General features: G+C 46.5%; 1 protein-coding gene across 1 annotated transcript in view; it reads right to left on the bottom strand.

The window, feature by feature from the left end:
- Positions 1 to 18182, bottom strand: part of LOC119515280 — a 55608-nt gene that overhangs the window by 24076 nt on the left and 13350 nt on the right. Inside the window, exons 2-8 of the mRNA XM_037811147.1 lie at positions 14635 to 14737; positions 7611 to 7950; positions 6931 to 7035; positions 5576 to 5716; positions 4010 to 4073; positions 1858 to 1918; positions 237 to 328 (exon numbers count right to left, since the gene is read on the bottom strand). Coding sequence (XP_037667075.1) covers positions 237 to 328; positions 1858 to 1918; positions 4010 to 4073; positions 5576 to 5716; positions 6931 to 7035; positions 7611 to 7950; positions 14635 to 14737 — 906 coding nt within the window. The remainder of the gene's footprint in view (positions 1 to 236; positions 329 to 1857; positions 1919 to 4009; positions 4074 to 5575; positions 5717 to 6930; positions 7036 to 7610; positions 7951 to 14634; positions 14738 to 18182) is intronic.

Genomic DNA, 18182 nt, shown 5'->3' with positions numbered 1-18182 from the left:
CATCTGATAGTTGGGAAAACTGAGACTCAGAGATAGAGGGGACTTGCCCAAGGTTGCACAAACAGCAGCCGAGTCTGCCTGGTTCCAAAGCAGGGCACGTGCTGCCTCTCCTGACGGGACAGCTGTGGAAGCATTGGCCTGGCCGAGGAGACTGAAGTGAGTGACAGGAGGGGGGCACACTGAGCTAGCCTCAGGTGTGACGATGACAGTCCTCAGGAAGAACCAGCTGTTCTTACCTGAAAGTCCAGGTGGTAGTACGGCTCAGGTGACTTGGGCATATGGGAGAAAGCAGAGTGGAGGTCTGTAAGTAACCCGGGCGAATGGATATCTGGTGAAAAGAGAGGATGAGAGGCAGCAGTGGGAAGGGACAAGAGAAGACATGAGAGATCAATTTGACTGGAACAAACCCATAAACTCATTCTTTTCTCCCTGATATACACAGATTTATCCACAAGAGGGAGGTTGCTCACAAACTGTTGGAAAACACTGTAGCCACCGAGTCCTCCCTCCTAGCACAAGACAGTGGAGCATTCTCAACTTGGCAAGTAGAAATATGTCTCTCCCTTACATCCATCCATCCACACCCCCTTGGTGCCTGCCTTACCATCATCATTCTCTCATCTTCCCATCCATCTACGCACCCACGTACCTAATTTTCCTCCATTCCTCCCTCCCTCCTCCTTCCTTCTTTCCTTCCTTCCTACCTTCCTTCCTTTCTTTCCTGTTTCCCTTCAGCATCAATCCATCTATATATCCTTCTTTTCTTCCTCTATCCATTTATTAATCCATCCACCCATCTATCCACAATCCATCTTTTCACACATCCAACAATAGACCCTTCCTTCCATTCATCCTCTCAGCCATCCTTCCATACATGTACCTTTTCACCCCTTCATCCTTTTATCTAACCATCCTTCCTTTTTTCTTTTCATTCTTATATCCATTCTTCTCTCCTTCCTTCCTTCCTTCCTTCTTTCCTTCCATCCATCCATCCTTCCTTCCTTCTTTCATCTTTGCATCTTCCCGTATGTCATCCATCATTTTATCTTTTCTTCCTTCTTCCCATCCACTCATTCATCCATCCACATCCCCTTTCTTTCAATCGTCCTTCCTTCCTCCATATTCTCCATTCTTCCTTATGTTTATCCATTTATCCACCCACTCTTTCCATTTTTCTCTTTTACCATTCTTTCACACTTCTGTCCTTTGTTCCATCCATCCATGTTCCTTCCTTTCATCTAACATTCCTTTCAACAAAGTATATGGAATGCCTGCTCTGTGCTCAACCAGGAACATTGAGAAAAACACAAAAACACAACAGAGTTCTTGCCCTCAATGGAGCTTCTAGTCTATTAGAAGAGACAGCTAAGAATCAGACAGTTATTACACAACATGATAACAGAGTGGAAGTCCTGAGGAGGAAATCATTCTGCCTGGAGAGATCTGGAAAGGCTTGAGAACAAATCATTGGAGCCACGCCTTGGAGGGGTGCAGGAATTTTCCAGGCAGAGAAGGTGGGCATGAGAGATTTCACAGAGGATTTAGCATTTGCAAAGCCATATCATCTCAAAAGGGCCTAGAGCATATGGCAATGGCTGAGGTCAGCGAGCTGGACCAGCATAAGAGGGACAACAGAGGAGGATAAGGCTGGAGCAGGTGGAGGAAAGACCTTGACTTCTTGCTAGGGGTTTGGACTTGATCTTCTTGATAATGGGCAGCCATGGAAGGTTTTGATCAGAGGTGTGATTTAGAAAAATCTCTCTAGCAGTCACGGAGGGGAGAAAACAGAAGTACGTGGGGTAGCTACTGCAATAGTCTAAGCAAGAGAGCAGAGGTCAGATCAATAGTGCAACTTACTTCTCATAATGGTCAGCTGTTGATTGATGATGTAGAACCAGAATTGGACCACTGGGCACAGCTGAAATACAGATGAGCAGAAAGGAGACTTAGGCCACTTTTCCAGCCCAGCCCTGCCTCTGACTAGCTGTGTGGCCCTATGCATATCCCACCCCTCCCAGGATCTCCATGTCCCCTTCAGGGGACTGAATCAATCAAATCCAGTCTCAGCTCTGTCACTTTCTATATAGCAATAATAACAATAATAGTAATATCATCATCATCATCATCACTGTCATCATTATTGATCCAATGCTTTCTTTCATCTAGAGTTGCTCAACTTTGCCAATATTATCATTTTGGACCAGATAATTGTTTTTTGTGGGGACTGTCCTTTGCATTGTAGGCTATTCAGCAGCATCCCTGGCCTCTGCCCACTAGATGACAACAGCATTCCTTCCCAGCTGTGGCAACAAAAAATATCTGCAGTCATTGGCAAAAGTCCCCTGGGAGGCAAAATTGCTCCAGCTGGAGAATCAGTGCTTTAATCAGTCTCAACTCAGCTAAACAATGAACTACACAATGATGACAATGACAACAGAAAGAGCTGTCACTTATATATGTCCTTGGGCAAGCAACTTCACCTCTCAGAGCCTCATTTTCCTCATCTGGAAACTGGAGGGAATAACAGTGTTTCCCTCATAGAGTTGCCAGGTGGGGAACAAAATTATTACAGACTTCAACCGTGTTATTATATTACATGATATTATTTTAAGCCCCCAATACATTAATTCAATCTTGGATAAAATTAAAGAACAGAAGCACAAATCATTGGACATTGTGGCCTTTTAATGAGAAACTTGTAAGAAAAAGAATTTTGGCAAAGTGCTTTTGAGAATGTTCTTTAAAGAGCTAATTACCACCTTCTGTTAAATGTTAAGGGAGTAAATCGGAGGTTTACATATTAGTTAGGAATAGGATAAATCTAAGAATAAACAGCACCAGGTGGGGTAAATGTTTTAAGTTAAATCTCTATTTCTACTCCATTTTTCCTTCATGAAACTGGATTTCTCTCTGGATTTTGGAGAAGGCGAGGCACGTGTTGCTGACGCCCTGCCCGTAGCCTCTCCTTCCCCACTGCAGTGGGTGAGCCCCAGCTTCCAACCCCATCTGCATTTCTCCATCGAACCCTCCAAAGTCTGCTTTGCCTGCCGGTGCACAGGCCAGGAGTAGCAAGGAATCACTGCTCCCTGCAGCAGCTCTTGGCCAAAGACTGGTGGGAATTGGTATATAAACACCCTAGCTCCCTCGCCCACGGGCAGGACGTTTCTAAAGCATCTCCACATTCCGTCCCCAGCAAAACTGAGCTGCAGTTGCTCGCAGGGTAGCTGGCTTGATAACACACCAATACTGGCTGCCTCCCTCGCCCGTCTCTCGACCTCACTCTCCTGCTGCTGCTGCCTGGGCTGGGAGCCCCTCCCGCACAAACCACCTGCATTCGAATCCTCATCTCAGGGCTCAGCCCGGGAGAAACCAAAACCCAGTCGGTAGTGCAAAGTTCTCTTTCTCAAAGCTTTTTCTTCTGTTACTTCTTAAGTGTTGCAGCCTGTACCCTTCAACCATGCATGCTGGTCATGGAAATACTCCATTTATCAGACGGGCTGTTGTAGGGGATTGTGATTCTTCATTTTAAATTGTGAACCCATGTTTGCCGGGAGAAGCTGATCCTGCTCGCCAGTCTGGAACTTGCTGATGGGAACCTGACTGATCACATTATAATTGACCTCACCAGTATATAGGTACTGAATTCTCTTGGTAAGTAGGAAAATTATTTATACGTCTTTCTCTTTGCAAAATTAACTTCTCATCTAAACTTAATGAATGATTCCATCTGATTCTTTCTTAATGTAACATAAATCTCCTTCCACAGGTTTGAATTTCTTGGCACCTAGGGCTCTCTTAGTAAGTGTCCCTTTCCTTCTCCTTTCCCCATCAGCAGGGGACACGGGACAGGGCAGCAAAGCTCTGGGAGGCTGGAAAGCCCAGGGATAAAACTGTGTGGCTTGGCTGCCTTTCACCCTTCCCCATCTTGGCGATTCCTTTATAGTTTCAGCTGTGAAGACTTCTCCAGCGCATCTCCAGGGCCTGCCTGGGCCCACTTTGTCAAACTTACCATGTTGGGGAGGGAATTCTCCAGCATCCATTTCAGCACAGTTTCCACCATTGCAGAGAGCGGGCTGGGAGAGGGGAACAGGGATATTTGGAATAGAATTTGAAATTCTAGCTAATGCTTACAAAATGTTTCCTCTGCCCCAGGGACTAGTCTAAGCACTCAGTATATATTAACTCAATAGTTAAAATAGTTAAAAGTACAGATTGCCTGAAACCCAGCTCCACTACCTCCTGCCTGTGTGGCCTTTTCCAATTTGCATAACCCCTCTGTGCTTTTCAACTATGACATGTAAAATAAGTTTGTGATGAAAGTTAAATGAATGAAAAAGAGATGGGCTGGGAGACATTCAAACCATCACCATCTGCCACTTCATAAACAGGTGGCATATTTCCCTGTGACTTGATCATAAGGTGTGCAGAGGTCATTTCTTCTTAGAAATCATGTTCTAAACCGGAGGCTGCAAAATAGAAGTTTGCAGGCCAAATGAGAACCACAGGTGTCTTTTCTTTGTCAAGAACAGTGTTTTAAAAATGCACACTGGACTTCCAGAATTAAAAAATCAGGAGACATTACATAAAAGTCTTAATTTTTAGCCTCTCTGTAAAATCCAGAAAAATGACAACACGGGGCCTACCTTCCCACATGGCCACAGTCAACTAGAGCCAAGGAGGGCCTGTCTTTTTCAGATAAGGCATGTGCTGTCCAATTTAAATTGAACTTGAATGTTGTATTTCTTCTAACTGGGATCCACTTACTAATTTATGCTACCATCCTACCCCCAACAGGCTTTTGAGTTTGTAACCTCTGTTCTAAGGCATTGAATGTAGAGGCTGAAAGACAGAAAGGATCTTGGAGACAGGCTAACCTGCCTGTCTTTTAAAACTTATAATGAAAGCGGACCACAGCACAGCAGCACCTATCTGTGACTTATAATGTCCTTCTCCACCATGGAACAACGACCTCCAATCCATCCCTCCATCCCTACTCCCATCCATGCTTGCATCCATCTGTCCACCCATCCTCCATCCATCCAACCATCCATCCTCCCATCCATCCATCCATCCATCCACCTCTATCCATTCTTTCATTCACCCATCCTCCATCCATCCATCCATCCATCCATTGATAAAGCTTTCTCTGTCTTGTTTTCTAGTGTATCTTCAGGAACAACACAGTACCTGCTTGGTACATATTTGGTGAATAAATGAATGATAAATATAAGGCAGTTTCTGCTCTCACAGAGCTCACATAGGCATATGCAGATAATTCTACCACAGTGTGAAAAGTAACATGACAGTGATCTCATCCAGAATCTTTTCTATGTGAGCACTGAAAAGAGAGCATGTGACACTTATAGGTAGGGAAACCATCAGGGCAGGCTTCCAGGAGGAGGTGTGCTTGCAGGGAGAAGCCATCCCCTCCTGTTTCTCAATGTCAGTTCCCTGGGGGAGAAGCATGGGCAGAGCAGGGGCCTCTGACAGGGGAAGAGAGAGAGATGCCCTGGTGGCAGGGTTTTGCCACCATGCTTGATGCCCTCCCCACCAACGCACCCTGTGCTGTTCCTACCTGGCTCGCACGTGGATCTTGTTGAAGATGGGCTCGCAGTTCCTTGGGGCAATGGAGGCATGGCCAGGCTTGGTCTGCAGCATTGTGAAGGGGACCCCGATGTTCACATCCAGTATGGAACCACTAAGAAAGTTGAGGATCCTGGACACACAGTGGGAGGGCCACATGAGCTGTGTGCTCTGGGCAACCTTCAGAACCACGACCAGGCAAGAATGGCCTGGGAAGCCACGGGCCCAGGAGGACCCAGGGTTCCAGGTCAGGCATCCCTACCTCCCAGAGCAAATTTCTGAGGATGCTCCAAAGGCTTCCCTTAAACTTAGAAAACTACTGGCCCATACACTTAAAAAAAAAAAAAAAAAAATGATGCCTGCTGTTAAAGATGTATTTTCTTTTTGAATATATATATATATATAAAAATTAATTTAAATAGAATATTTTAGTTTAATTTATTTTTGAATACGTAACACATTTTCATGGTTCAAGATTCCAAAGACAGAAAAAATATACAGTGAGAAGGCTGTCTCCTGCCCCTGTTCCCCTACATCCCCAATGTCTTTTATGTCTCTTTCCTGAGATATTACATGTACACAGGCAATTTAGTTTAACTTCTCTGGTTTTTGTTCCTAGCTCTGTAAAATGGGCATAATAACAACACATTCCTTCTAAGGTTATGGTGAGGATTATATGAGATAATTCATGAAAGACTTTAACATGGTGCCTGGAATACATTACACAATCAATTATATTAGTTATGTTCATTATCATTATCATTATCCTCCTCATCGTCATCTTTTTGGAGGACAATTTGAGAATACTTATCAAAAGCTACAAATTATACTTCTGAGACTGTTTAAGTAAATAATAATATGAACAAAGATGTATTACTCAAAATGTTAATCACCGAGTTATTTATAATAGTGAAAACTGGGACAACCCAAGTACCTAATAATAGGAGAATGTTTAAAATATATCATAGTATATCTATATTATCGACTATTCATTGCCACTCAAAATACTGTTGAAAAAAATCTAGAAAGAAGCATACTGAAATGTTAATAGCCATTGTCTCTGGGTTGTGTGATTAAGGATTATTTTCTTTTATACTTAAATTGTTTTGTCAAGTTTCTTACAACAAAGCATACAGAAATGGCAGAAAAAAAAAAGATTTACACTCAAATTTATCATACTGTTAAGAGCGATCTCCAAGAAGCTTGTGTGTTTAGGCAGATCTTTGCAACAGTTCCCGGCCAACACTGAAAGTAGCCAAGGACCGTTTTACTGGATGCTTCAAAACTGCCTGCTATCCTTAGGAAATCTCTTCAAACCCCTTCTCTTGCCATGACCAAGTTACTCACCGAGGGAAAGTGATGGTCAATTTGGTCTGAAAGTTCAGTTGGAGTTCGGATACAGGATGAGGCTTGCATGACACCCGGGCAATGTCAAAGTCGGTGATTTTGAGCCTGGAGAATGGGAAGAATGAGGGGAAGTGAAAAGGCAGGAATTCCTAGTCTTCTCGAGGCTGTGCTCAAACTGCAATGCAGCCTTTCCTCCATCCGGGGCCCTCCCATCCTTAATCTAGATTTCCATCCCATTCCTACTAATCCTGGACAAGGATGGCATTAGCCAATAACTAAGATTTTTGTGGTTATTTTAGGTGTTACATGAAAATTAAGACATAAAATTCAAAGTATTAATTGGCCATTATGATGTTGGTTGATAAACAGAGATGCCATTTTAATCACTAGGGTATTTAATAACTAAGGTCTTAGCTGGGAAGGGCTTCTGCTGTACCCTTTTCCAGGGTCATTTGTAATATAATAGGAGTTCGGACAAGTCTATATAAATCCAAGGAATGAAGCTATAATGGGAGACTTCTGGGCAGGGGGGTGACAGTTGGAAGAAGGAGGCAGTGTCTGAAGTTGCCTGCTCAAAGACTCCAGAGCTCAAAGCACAAAGTGATGTCTTTCAAACACCTGGAAGTTTTACTGATCAATGCCTTTGGGGACTATTTTATTGCTAAAGGACACAAACTCACCAGCTATTGGGTTTTCCAAAAGGAATCTTGGTCTTCAGAACATCATTGATGCCAACAAGACTCCCATGGCCACAGAGGCCCCCCAGAGAACCTTTGCAGAGCAGACCTTCCAGAGCCAGAGGCCCAGCTGCCTCCAGGAGGTGATCTTTTCCCAAGTTCCTGCTGCCTAGGAGGATCTTAAATGGCATTTTCCGCTCCCTGACCAGATCCTGGTTGTTAAGAATGATGGCTCCCAGAAGCCCTTCTTGAGCGAGGAAATCTTTGTTGATGACTGTTGTTGGAAGTTTCCAGTGGAAGTTTTCAGTTCCCACTTTGGCCCCTCCTCCTTGATCATGATGAACTGGGGGAGGCAGCACACTGTCACTGTCTGGTCTCCTGTCTTGGGTTCCCATGTGGTCAAGATCTCTAGATGGTCCTTCCCCAGTTGCACCAGAGGGGTCAAGGATGCCCTGTCCAGACTGGCCATAACCTAAGGATGACCTGGCCTCAGACTTGCCATAACCATTAGGTGACCTAGCTCCAGGCTGAGCATTGCCAACAGATATTCCAGCCCTTAACTGATCAAAATCTGAAGATGATGTAGTCACAGACTGAGTAAAATGATCACATCCTCCTACTCCAGGTGGAGCATTTCTTCCTGATAATTTAGACCTAGACCAAACATAGCCATCAGATTGTTCGTGCCCAAGCTGACCACTCAATGACCCAGTCCCAGACTGACCCAAATGACCATATGACCCAAGTCCAGGCTGACCATTCATTGATCCAATCCCAGATTGACTAAAATGACCTGATGAACCACACCTAGGATGGCCATAACCTCCAGATGATCCCTCCTTAAAACGACTATCATTAGCAGATGTTCTGGCTCCAGGTTGACCACTTGTTGATCCTGTCTTAGACTGACCAGAACCACCAGATGACCCAGCCCCTAGGTGACCATTCATTGGCCCTGTCCAAGATTGACCCAAGCCACCAGATGACCCAGACACAGGCTTCCCATTCACTGACTCTGTCGCAGAATAACCATACTCTCCTGATGACCATGTCCCAAACTGACCACGACCACTAGAGGATCCAGCCCCAATTTGACCAGAACCACTAAATGACTTATCCTCAGTCTGACTACTCATTGACCCTGCCCAAGACTCATCAAAACCACTAGAAGTCTTATTCCAAGTCTGCCTGTTCATTGACTCTGCTCCAGACTGACCAAAACCCCTGGAAGACTTACCCTCAGTCTGACCACTCATTGACCATACCTCAGACTGTTCAAAACCACCAGAAGACTTGTCCCTAGACTGACTATTAGCTGACCCTACCCCAGATTGACCAACACTACCAGATGACCCACCCCTAGATTGACTATTCATTGATCCTGCCCCAGATTGACTATAAACACTAGATGATCTGTCCCCAGTCGGATAACTCCTTGACTCTGCCCAAGACTCACCCAAAACACCAGAAGATCTCTCCCAGGTCTGACCACTCCTTGACCCTGCCTCAGATTGAACAAAACCATCAGAAGACCTATCCCACTTCTGACTGTCCATTGATCCTGCCCCAGACTGATCAAAACCACCAGAAGACCTGTCCCTAGACTGACTCTTAGCTGACCCTACCCCAGATTGACCAACACTACCAGATGACCCACCCCTAGATTGACTATTCATTGATCCTGCCCCAGATTGACTATAACCACTAGATGATCTGTCCCCAGTTGGACCACTCCTTGACTCTGCCCAAGACTCACCCAAAACACTAGAAGATCTCTCCCAAGTCTGACCACTCCTTGACCCTGCCTCAGATTGAACAAAACCATCAGAAGACCTATCCCACTTCTGACTGTCCATTGATCCTGCCCCAGACTGATCAAAACCACCAGAAGACCTGTCCCTAGACTGACTATTAGCTGATCCTACCCCAGATTGACCAGTACTACCAGATAACCCAGTCCTAGATTCACCATTCCTTGACACTGCCTCAGATTGAGCAGAACCACCAGAAGACTTATCCGAATTCTGACTACCCAATGATCCTGTCCCAGACTGTTCAAAACCACCAGAAGACCTGTTCCTAGACTGACTATTAGCTGACCCTACCCCAGATTGACCAACACTACCAGATGACCCACCCCTAGATTGACTATTCATTGATCCTGCCCCAGATTGACTATAAACACTAGATGATCTGTCCCCAGTCGGACCACCCCTTGACTCTGCCCAAGACTCACCCAAAACACTAGAAGATCTCTCCCAAGTCTGACCACTCCTTGACCCTGCCTCAGATTGAAGAAAACCATCAGAAGACCTATCCCACTTCTGACTGTCCACTGATCCTGCCCCAGACTGATCAAAACCACCAGAAGACCTGTCCCTAGACTGACTCTTAGCTGACCCTACCCCAGATTGACCAACACTACCAGATGACCCACCCCTAGATTGACTATTCATTGATCCTGCCCCAGATTGACTATAAACACTAGATGATCTGTCCCCAGTCGGACCACCCCTTGACTCTGCCCAAGACTCACCCAAAACACTAGAAGATCTCTCCCAAGTCTGACCACTCCTTGACCCTGCCTCAGATTGAACAAAACCATCAGAAGACCTATCCCACTTCTGACTGTCCATTGATCCTGCCCCAGACTGATCAAAACCACCAGAAGACCTGTCCCTAGACTGACTATTAGCTGACCCTACCCCAGATTGACCAACACTACCAGATGACCCACCCCTAGATTGACTATTCATTGATCCTGCCCCAGATTGACTATAAACACTAGATGATCTGTCTCCAGTCGGACCACCCCTTGACTCTGCCCAAGACTCACCCAAAACACTAGAAGATCTCTCCCAAGTCTGACCACTCCTTGACCCTGCCTCAGATTGAACAAAACCATCAGAAGACCTATCCCACTTCTGACTGTCCATTGATCCTGCCCCAGACTGATCAAAACCACCAGAAGACATGTCCCTAGACTGACTCTTAGCTGACCCTACCCCAGATTGACCAACACTACCAGATGACCCACCCCTAGATTGACTATTCATTGATCCTGCCCCAAATTGACTATAACCACTAGATGATCTGTCCCCAGTTGGACCACTCCTTGACTCTGCCCAAGACTCACCCAAAACACTAGAAGATCTCTCCCAAGTCTGACCACTCCTTGACCCTGCCTCAGATTGAACAAAACCATCAGAAGACCTATCCCACTTCTGACTGTCCATTGATCCTGCCCCAGACTGATCAAAACCACCAGAAGACCTGTCCCTAGACTGACTCTTAGCTGACCCTACCCCAGATTGACCAACACTACCAGATGACCCACCCCTAGATTGACTATTCATTGATCCTGCCCCAAATTGACTATAACCACTAGATGATCTGTCCCCAGTTGGACCACTCCTTGACTCTGCCCAAGACTCACCCAAAACACTAGAAGATCTCTCCCAAGTCTGACCACTCCTTGACCCTGCCTCAGATTGAACAAAACCATCAGAAGACCTATCCCACTTCTGACTGTCCATTGATCCTGCCCCAGACTGATCAAAACCACCAGAAGACCTGTCCCTAGACTGACTATTAGCTGACCCTACCCCAGATTGACCAACACTACCAGATGACCCAGTCCTAGATTGACTATTCATTGATCCTGCCCCAGATTGAGCAGAACCACCAGAAGACCTATCCGAATTCTGACTACCCAATGATCCTGTCCCAGACTGTTCAAAACCACCAGAAGACCTGTTCCTAGACTGACTATTAGCTGACCCTACCCCAGATTGACCAACACTACCAGATGACCCACCCCTAGATTGACTATTCATTGATCCTGCCCCGGATTGACTATAAACACTAGATGATCTGTCCCCAGTCGGACCACCCCTTGACTCTGCCCAAGACTCACCCAAAACACTAGAAGATCTCTCCCAAGTCTGACCACTCCTTGACCCTGCCTCAGATTGAACAAAACCATCAGAAGACCTATCCCACTTCTGACTGTCCATTGATCCTGCCCCAGACTGATCAAAACCACCAGAAGACCTGTCCCTAGACTGACTATTAGCTGACCCTACCCCAGATTGACCAACACTACCAGATGACCCAGTCCTAGATTGACTATTCATTGATCCTGCCCCAGATTGAGCAGAACCACCAGAAGACCTATCCGAATTCTGACTACCCAATGATCCTGTCCCAGACTGTTCAAAACCACCAGAAGACCTGTTCCTAGACTGACTATTAGCTGACCCTACCCCAGATTGACCAACACTACCAGATGACCCACCCCTAGATTGACTATTCATTGATCCTGCCCCGGATTGACTATAAACACTAGATGATCTGTCCCCAGTCGGACCACCCCTTGACTCTGCCCAAGACTCACCCAAAACACTAGAAGATCTCTCCCAAGTCTGACCACTCCTTGACCCTGCCTCAGATTGAACAAAACCATCAGAAGACCTATCCCACTTCTGACTGTCCATTGATCCTGCCCCAGACTGATCAAAACCACCAGAAGACCTGTCCCTAGACTGACTATTAGCTGACCCTACCCCAGATTGACCAACACTACCAGATAACCCAGTCCTAGATTCACCATTCCTTGACCCTGCCTCAGATTGAGCAAAACCACCAGAAGACCTATCCCAATTCTGACTACCCAATGACCCTGTCCCAGACTGTTCAAAACCACCAGAAGACCTGTTCCTAGACTGACTATTCACTGACCCTACCCCAGATTGACCAATACTACCAGATAACCCAGTCCTAGACTGATTATTTATTGATCCTGCCCCAGATTGACTATAACCACTAGATGACCTATCCCCAGTCTGACCACTTCTTGACTCTGCCCAAGACTCACCAAAAACAGTAGAAGATCTCTCCCAAGTCTGACCATTCCTTGACCCTGCCTCAGATTGAGCAAAACCACCAGAAGACCTATTCCGATTCTGACTGTCCATTGATCCTGCCCCAGACTGACTAAAACGCTTAGAAGACTTACCCCCAGTCTCACTACTCATTGACCATACCTCAGACTGCCCAAAACTACCAGAAGACCTGTCCCTGGTCTGACTATTCATTGAATCTGCCCCAGACAGGCCTAAGCCACTAGAAGACCTATCTCCATTCTGACCAGTTATTGACTCTGCCCACAACTGACCAAAACTACTAGAATACTTATCCTCATTCTGATCATTCATTGATCTAGCCCCAGATTGACCATAACCACTAGATGATCTACCCGTTCTCTGACCGCTTATCGGCCATGTCTCAAACCATACAGAACCACTAGAAGACCTATCGCTAATCTGACCATTCATTGATCCTGCTCTAGACTGACCAAAGCTACCAGATGACCCAGACCCAGACTGATCATAACTGCCAGGTTTAGCTACTCTAGACACAAAAGCACTTCCTAGAGAAGAGGCATCTGAAGAACGACCATTATCTGAAAAGCTCGTATCACCCATACCTATATGACCAGATTGGCTTGACCACTTTTGGTCAGAGTAGCCAGGATTTTTCACACCCTTGTCACCAAATTTTCCAGGGGGAGTCTCTTTTTTGTGGCCTAAGGATCCTTGACTGATCACATCACTTTTTCCAGCAAATCCTTGACCACTCCTCTCACTTTGACCAAAGTTACCCACATTATCTGGATTGGCCACATGGGTTCTCACTGGTGGTGAGGGAGTTGGCCCAGACATTCTTGCTGGAGATGAGGCCAGCATGTTGGGCTTACGGGGCAGAGCTGGGAGCATACTGGATTTCCTGAGCCAGGAACTGTGCTCAGTAAAGTCTTCAGTGTCAGGGTCACTCAGATAAACAAACTCCTGGTCATTCTTAGGGAAGTTCTTTTCATAGAAGTGAATAACTTCTCTGCTACTTGAAGAACCACTGTTGGCCTGGGCATGATGTTTTCTCTCACTGGGAAGGCCCTTGCCAAGCACACCACCACTGTCAAGCACCTGGCCATTCTCGAGAAGGCCTGTGCGCAGGAGACCTTCATTTCTATTCCCTGCTGGGACAGAGACACATGGGTGAGTCCAAAGCCACACCATCTCGTTAAGAGCATAAGAATGAGGAACTCAGCCCAGAACCAGCTGTGCAACCATATCTGGTAACCAATATAAAGATTTTCCTTGAAAATTTAGAACTAAGACTCAGCCTCTCACTAGATTTTATTGAGCATTTCAACCAGGAGGCAGTAAAAATCACATACAAGGTGATTGCATTTGGGTCATCTGGGGTGGAATGGGAAATATAAAAAGGTAATGATGGTAGAATTATGCTCAGAGAAATAGAAACAAGCACTGCGGCCTCAGAGGGATTGTAGCTGCCTTGGTTATTGACGGCTTCCCAGATCTTGGTTTCAGTGGCCTGGAAGGCCCAGGGGACTTCTGAACTTTGGAATGAGTGGGATAACCCTTCTCCTCTTCCCATAAATCAACTTTTTTGTTGGACTACTTTGTAGGGGAGTTTCTGCTCCTTGCAAACAAACAATCCCTAAGATTGAAATTGGTACCAGGAGTAGGATTCCAGGCAAGCAGCCTTCAGAGAAAATGTGGGCCAGAGAGTGGAAGTGAAGCAGATGGGTGATTTCCAAGGATTTCTACATCATAAGATTAGAAGGTTTAAGTCTGGGCTATGTGGTTCCAAAGCAGCTGGTTAAGCTCTTACCTGCAATCTCATGGGATTCAGGTCATCAGAGATTAAGGCTAGAAAGATTTACCTGAGAACTAAACGTGAGGATGGAAGACTATGACGAGACAGTAGAAAGGTGATGTGTGGCTTGTATTAAACATATGATCCGGATACCAAGAGGAGTTACAAGAGGGTTTAGGAACCTCTGGGGAAGGCCAAGTGTCTCCAGGTGCCTCCTGTGCCACTTGCAAATCTAAGTTCTTCTTATGAGTCAGACTGGGTGACAGGTGCCAGGGCCAACAGAGGTGTGTTTGTTTCTCGTGGAATCTCCTTGGCCAAGCTCCCAGGGAGGAATGGGATGGTTTACCTGTTCCGAAGCTGGAACCTCCAAAATGAGCATGGCTTGTGCTAAGCAGGCACCAGGGGAGGATGAGAGCCCACAAAAACTTCCCCATGTTCACTCCAGCTGCCTATGGAGACAATAGTTGGTCAACAGGGCAATACTGATCGTATCTCATCCTATCTTCACCATCACTCTCTATGTGGCTTAATCAAGTAACTTGATTGCTCTGAGCCTCAGTTTCCTTATCTGTAAAACTGACATATATTTATATATGTCCTACCTCTTGAGAGGAAAACATGACTGGATATAGAGGCATTTTGTAAAGAATAATCTCCTCTGCACATGTAGTCCTAATAACAGCCAACATTTATTAAGCTTGCCATGTGCCAGGCATTGTGCTAAGCACTGTGTCTGCCTGATCTCATTTCAACTTCACAAGGATCTTGTAAGTACTATTATGATCCCCATTTTGCTGGGGGTGGGGGTGGGGTAGAGAAATGATGTTTGGGAAAGTAAAATAACTTGTCCAAGATCACACAGTTGGTAAGTGGCAGAGATAGACTCCAAAGCCAGGCGGAACTGGCTCCACACTATGGTGTAATGCTTCCACTGGTAGTAGTGGTTGAAGCAGCAGCTACCATTTTTTGAAGGCCTGCTCTCTGCTAGTCGCATGCCAGGTGCCTTCCACTCACTATTTCACTTAATGGAATCATCACAACAACCCCGAGAGGCATGTTCTATTAACCCCAATCTATAGATGAGGAAATTGAAGCAAAACAACATGCCCAAGGTCACTTAGTGGGTAATGACAGAACTGGAACCACGAGAGATAGTTATTGTCATAAGAGATGGTTATTGTTTGAATTCACTCTCTCTAACACTTGGGCTAGTGGGTGAGGGATGCTGTGGTAGATTGAATTTTCCGAAGAAGTTTGCACGTATATATTTATCCCATCCCATAAGCTCTTCTTACAGTATTACTGAAGCACTACTCCCTCTGAGATGTGGGACCTATGTCCCCTCCACTTGAGTCAAGGAGGGCTGGTGGTGGCCCCAACCAATGAAGCACAACAGAAGTGCTGATCTGTGTCTTCTGAGGCTAGTCATTAAAAGGACCCAGTTTCTGGGTGCACGCTGTCTCTGGGGAGGCTGGCCCTTGGAACTCAGCCATCGTGCAGTGAAGGGGCCAGGCCCCGTGGAGAGGCCACATGTCGGGGTTCTAGCTGCCAGCCCCACCCAAGGACCCAGCTGGTAGCCAACTTCAACCACCAGACGTGTGAACGAGAAAGCCTTCATGCCGAGCTGGAGCTGCCCAACTGAACTGCTCCTGAATTCCTGACAGAAGCCACTAAGTTTGGGGGACAACAGGATATGCAGCAATATATAACTAAGTCAGATGCAAAGGAAATGGTAATAAGAGCAAAACCCAATGACATCCCTCATCACAGCTACTACAACTTGCTCCCCTGATCCGACATCCCTGCCTCCCGGCGCAGGGTCTACCTGTGGACGGGAGGCACTAACAGTGGGAAGGGATTTCTCTGCCAGTTTCCTTCAGCTCAATCCCATCACTGTAGGGGCAAAGGCAGACAGTGAGGGAAAGGTGCCACCCACCTTAGTCCCGCCAAAAATCACCAAGGACTTCCCTTTGGCAAGAACTGGAATGGATCAGAGTGAGGGCTCATGCGTGGTTACGAGCGGTTAAGGGGGCCAGGAAGATCTGCCTTCCAATTCCAACGCCAACATTTAATGGCCGGTAACTCTGGCTGCAACAGTTTGCCCCTCTGAGCCTCAGTCTCCCCGGCTGTAAAATGGGGATAAGAGGAGACAACCTCCCCCATCACCATGGCAGGGTGGCTGGAGGATCCAATGAGGTAATGTCCACAGAGCACCTGGCAAGCACTGGGTCCACGACAAGCCCTCAGTGAAACAGCGGTGATCACGGGAAGGTCACTGTTTAATAATCTAATGGAACCTGATGGCCTCTTAAGAATTACCCTGGCATTTATTTTTAATACTGTAGAAACTGGAAAAGAATGTCCCAGTCCACCCATCCCCTCCAACCCTAGGCTTGGGGTTTTTTGGTGCACAGTGGAGGTGAGGAGGAGGCAGTGTTGGAGCGAGTGGGGAGAGGAGAAGGCAGGGAAGGGTCAGCAACAGACTTTCTTGCAGTTCGGGACTGGCAATAAGTGTCAGACACGAAGAAAACCACCCCAAGGAGGACTTTGCTTTCCAAAAGCCTAGGCCAGGAGTTAAAAAATCCCAAACCTTCAGGATCCAGGCAGGCAACTCAAACAAGGGAAGGCAAAGGCCCTTCTAGAAGGTGCAGCTTTACTAGGCTCTACCCAACTGTTGCCAAGTGGGAAGTGTGGACCCACTGTAGCTACAATTTACAATCTGCAAGGGAAGCAGGGAGTTTTATTTCAATGCAAAAGCTTGTAAAATGCAAGGCCACTGTTCTGAAACAGGGCCTGGCTCACAGTGGATGCTCGCTAACAATTTGTCAAAGGATGAACTGAAGCTCTTGGTTTTCAAGTATTGGCAAGTAATTCAACATTTTAAAGTTGTTGAAATACACACTTTGTGAGACTCTCTCTCTCACACACACACACATAACTGTGGCTCTGGCCCCAGGACTGCTGGTTTGAGAACATAAGCCCAGGTCTATGAGTAACTGAGCTGGATGGAGGAAGGAAACGGGCACAGTGTGTTTGGGGTTGGAGAGGTTGATGGCCTGGCCCCCGAAATGGGGCAGACCTCACCCAACCAGAACAGGAGGACAGATATGGAATGGTAGGATCTGAGCTCCCACTTGGCAGATGCTCAGGAAGTCCTAAACATGCGGCATCTCGGGTGGGGCAATGGTAAGTGCTAGAAAGAGTGGGGGTGCCAAGCTGCACCCCCTTCAGGTTGATCAGGAAGCCAAGGGGTAGTGGTCCCAGCAGGGCCAACTGGGGCCACCCTGCAGGGTGGGTGGGGGACATGGGAACCACCACCACACAGGTAAGGGGGACTCATTCAGAGTCTGTATGCACCCCAGGGAGGGGAGGGGAGCAGAGAGGAGGAGCCCAGGTTCCTGAACTGCATTTAATTTGATTTATAAAAACAAAGAGATGTGGGAGAAAGCCAGTGCACACAACAACACGGAGGCATCTCATGAGCATTACGTGGAACAAAGGAAGTCAGTTACAGAAGGTCACACTCTGTTAGTTCCGCTTGGATGACTCTTCAAAGTGGAGGAAGTTACCTGTGGTGATGGAGTTCGGAAGACTGGTTACCTGTGGGGCAGGTACCGACTGGGGTGGGGCAGGAGGGGGCCTTTTAGGGTCATGGAAGTGTTCTGTATCTTGAGCTGGTGGTGGCTCAAGGTGTTTAAGTTAAAAGTCACCGAGTTGTAGGCTTTACTGTATGTAACTAAAACCTCAATCTAAAACATGTGGGAGAAAGGAAGAAAGATGGAAAAAGAGCTGGAGAGGGGCACTCCTTGCCCCTGGAATGCTGAGCAGCTCATCCTGTTATACCATCGTGCCTTTCACCACCATGTTTCATTAGCTCTAAGACATATTTTTTCC

The sequence above is a fragment of the Choloepus didactylus genome, chromosome 19 (assembly GCF_015220235.1).
Source record: "Choloepus didactylus isolate mChoDid1 chromosome 19, mChoDid1.pri, whole genome shotgun sequence".
Lineage (NCBI taxonomy): Eukaryota > Metazoa > Chordata > Mammalia > Pilosa > Megalonychidae > Choloepus > Choloepus didactylus.
Note: the sequence above shows the minus strand (reverse complement) of the source record. Positions and strands in the feature narration are given on the sequence as shown.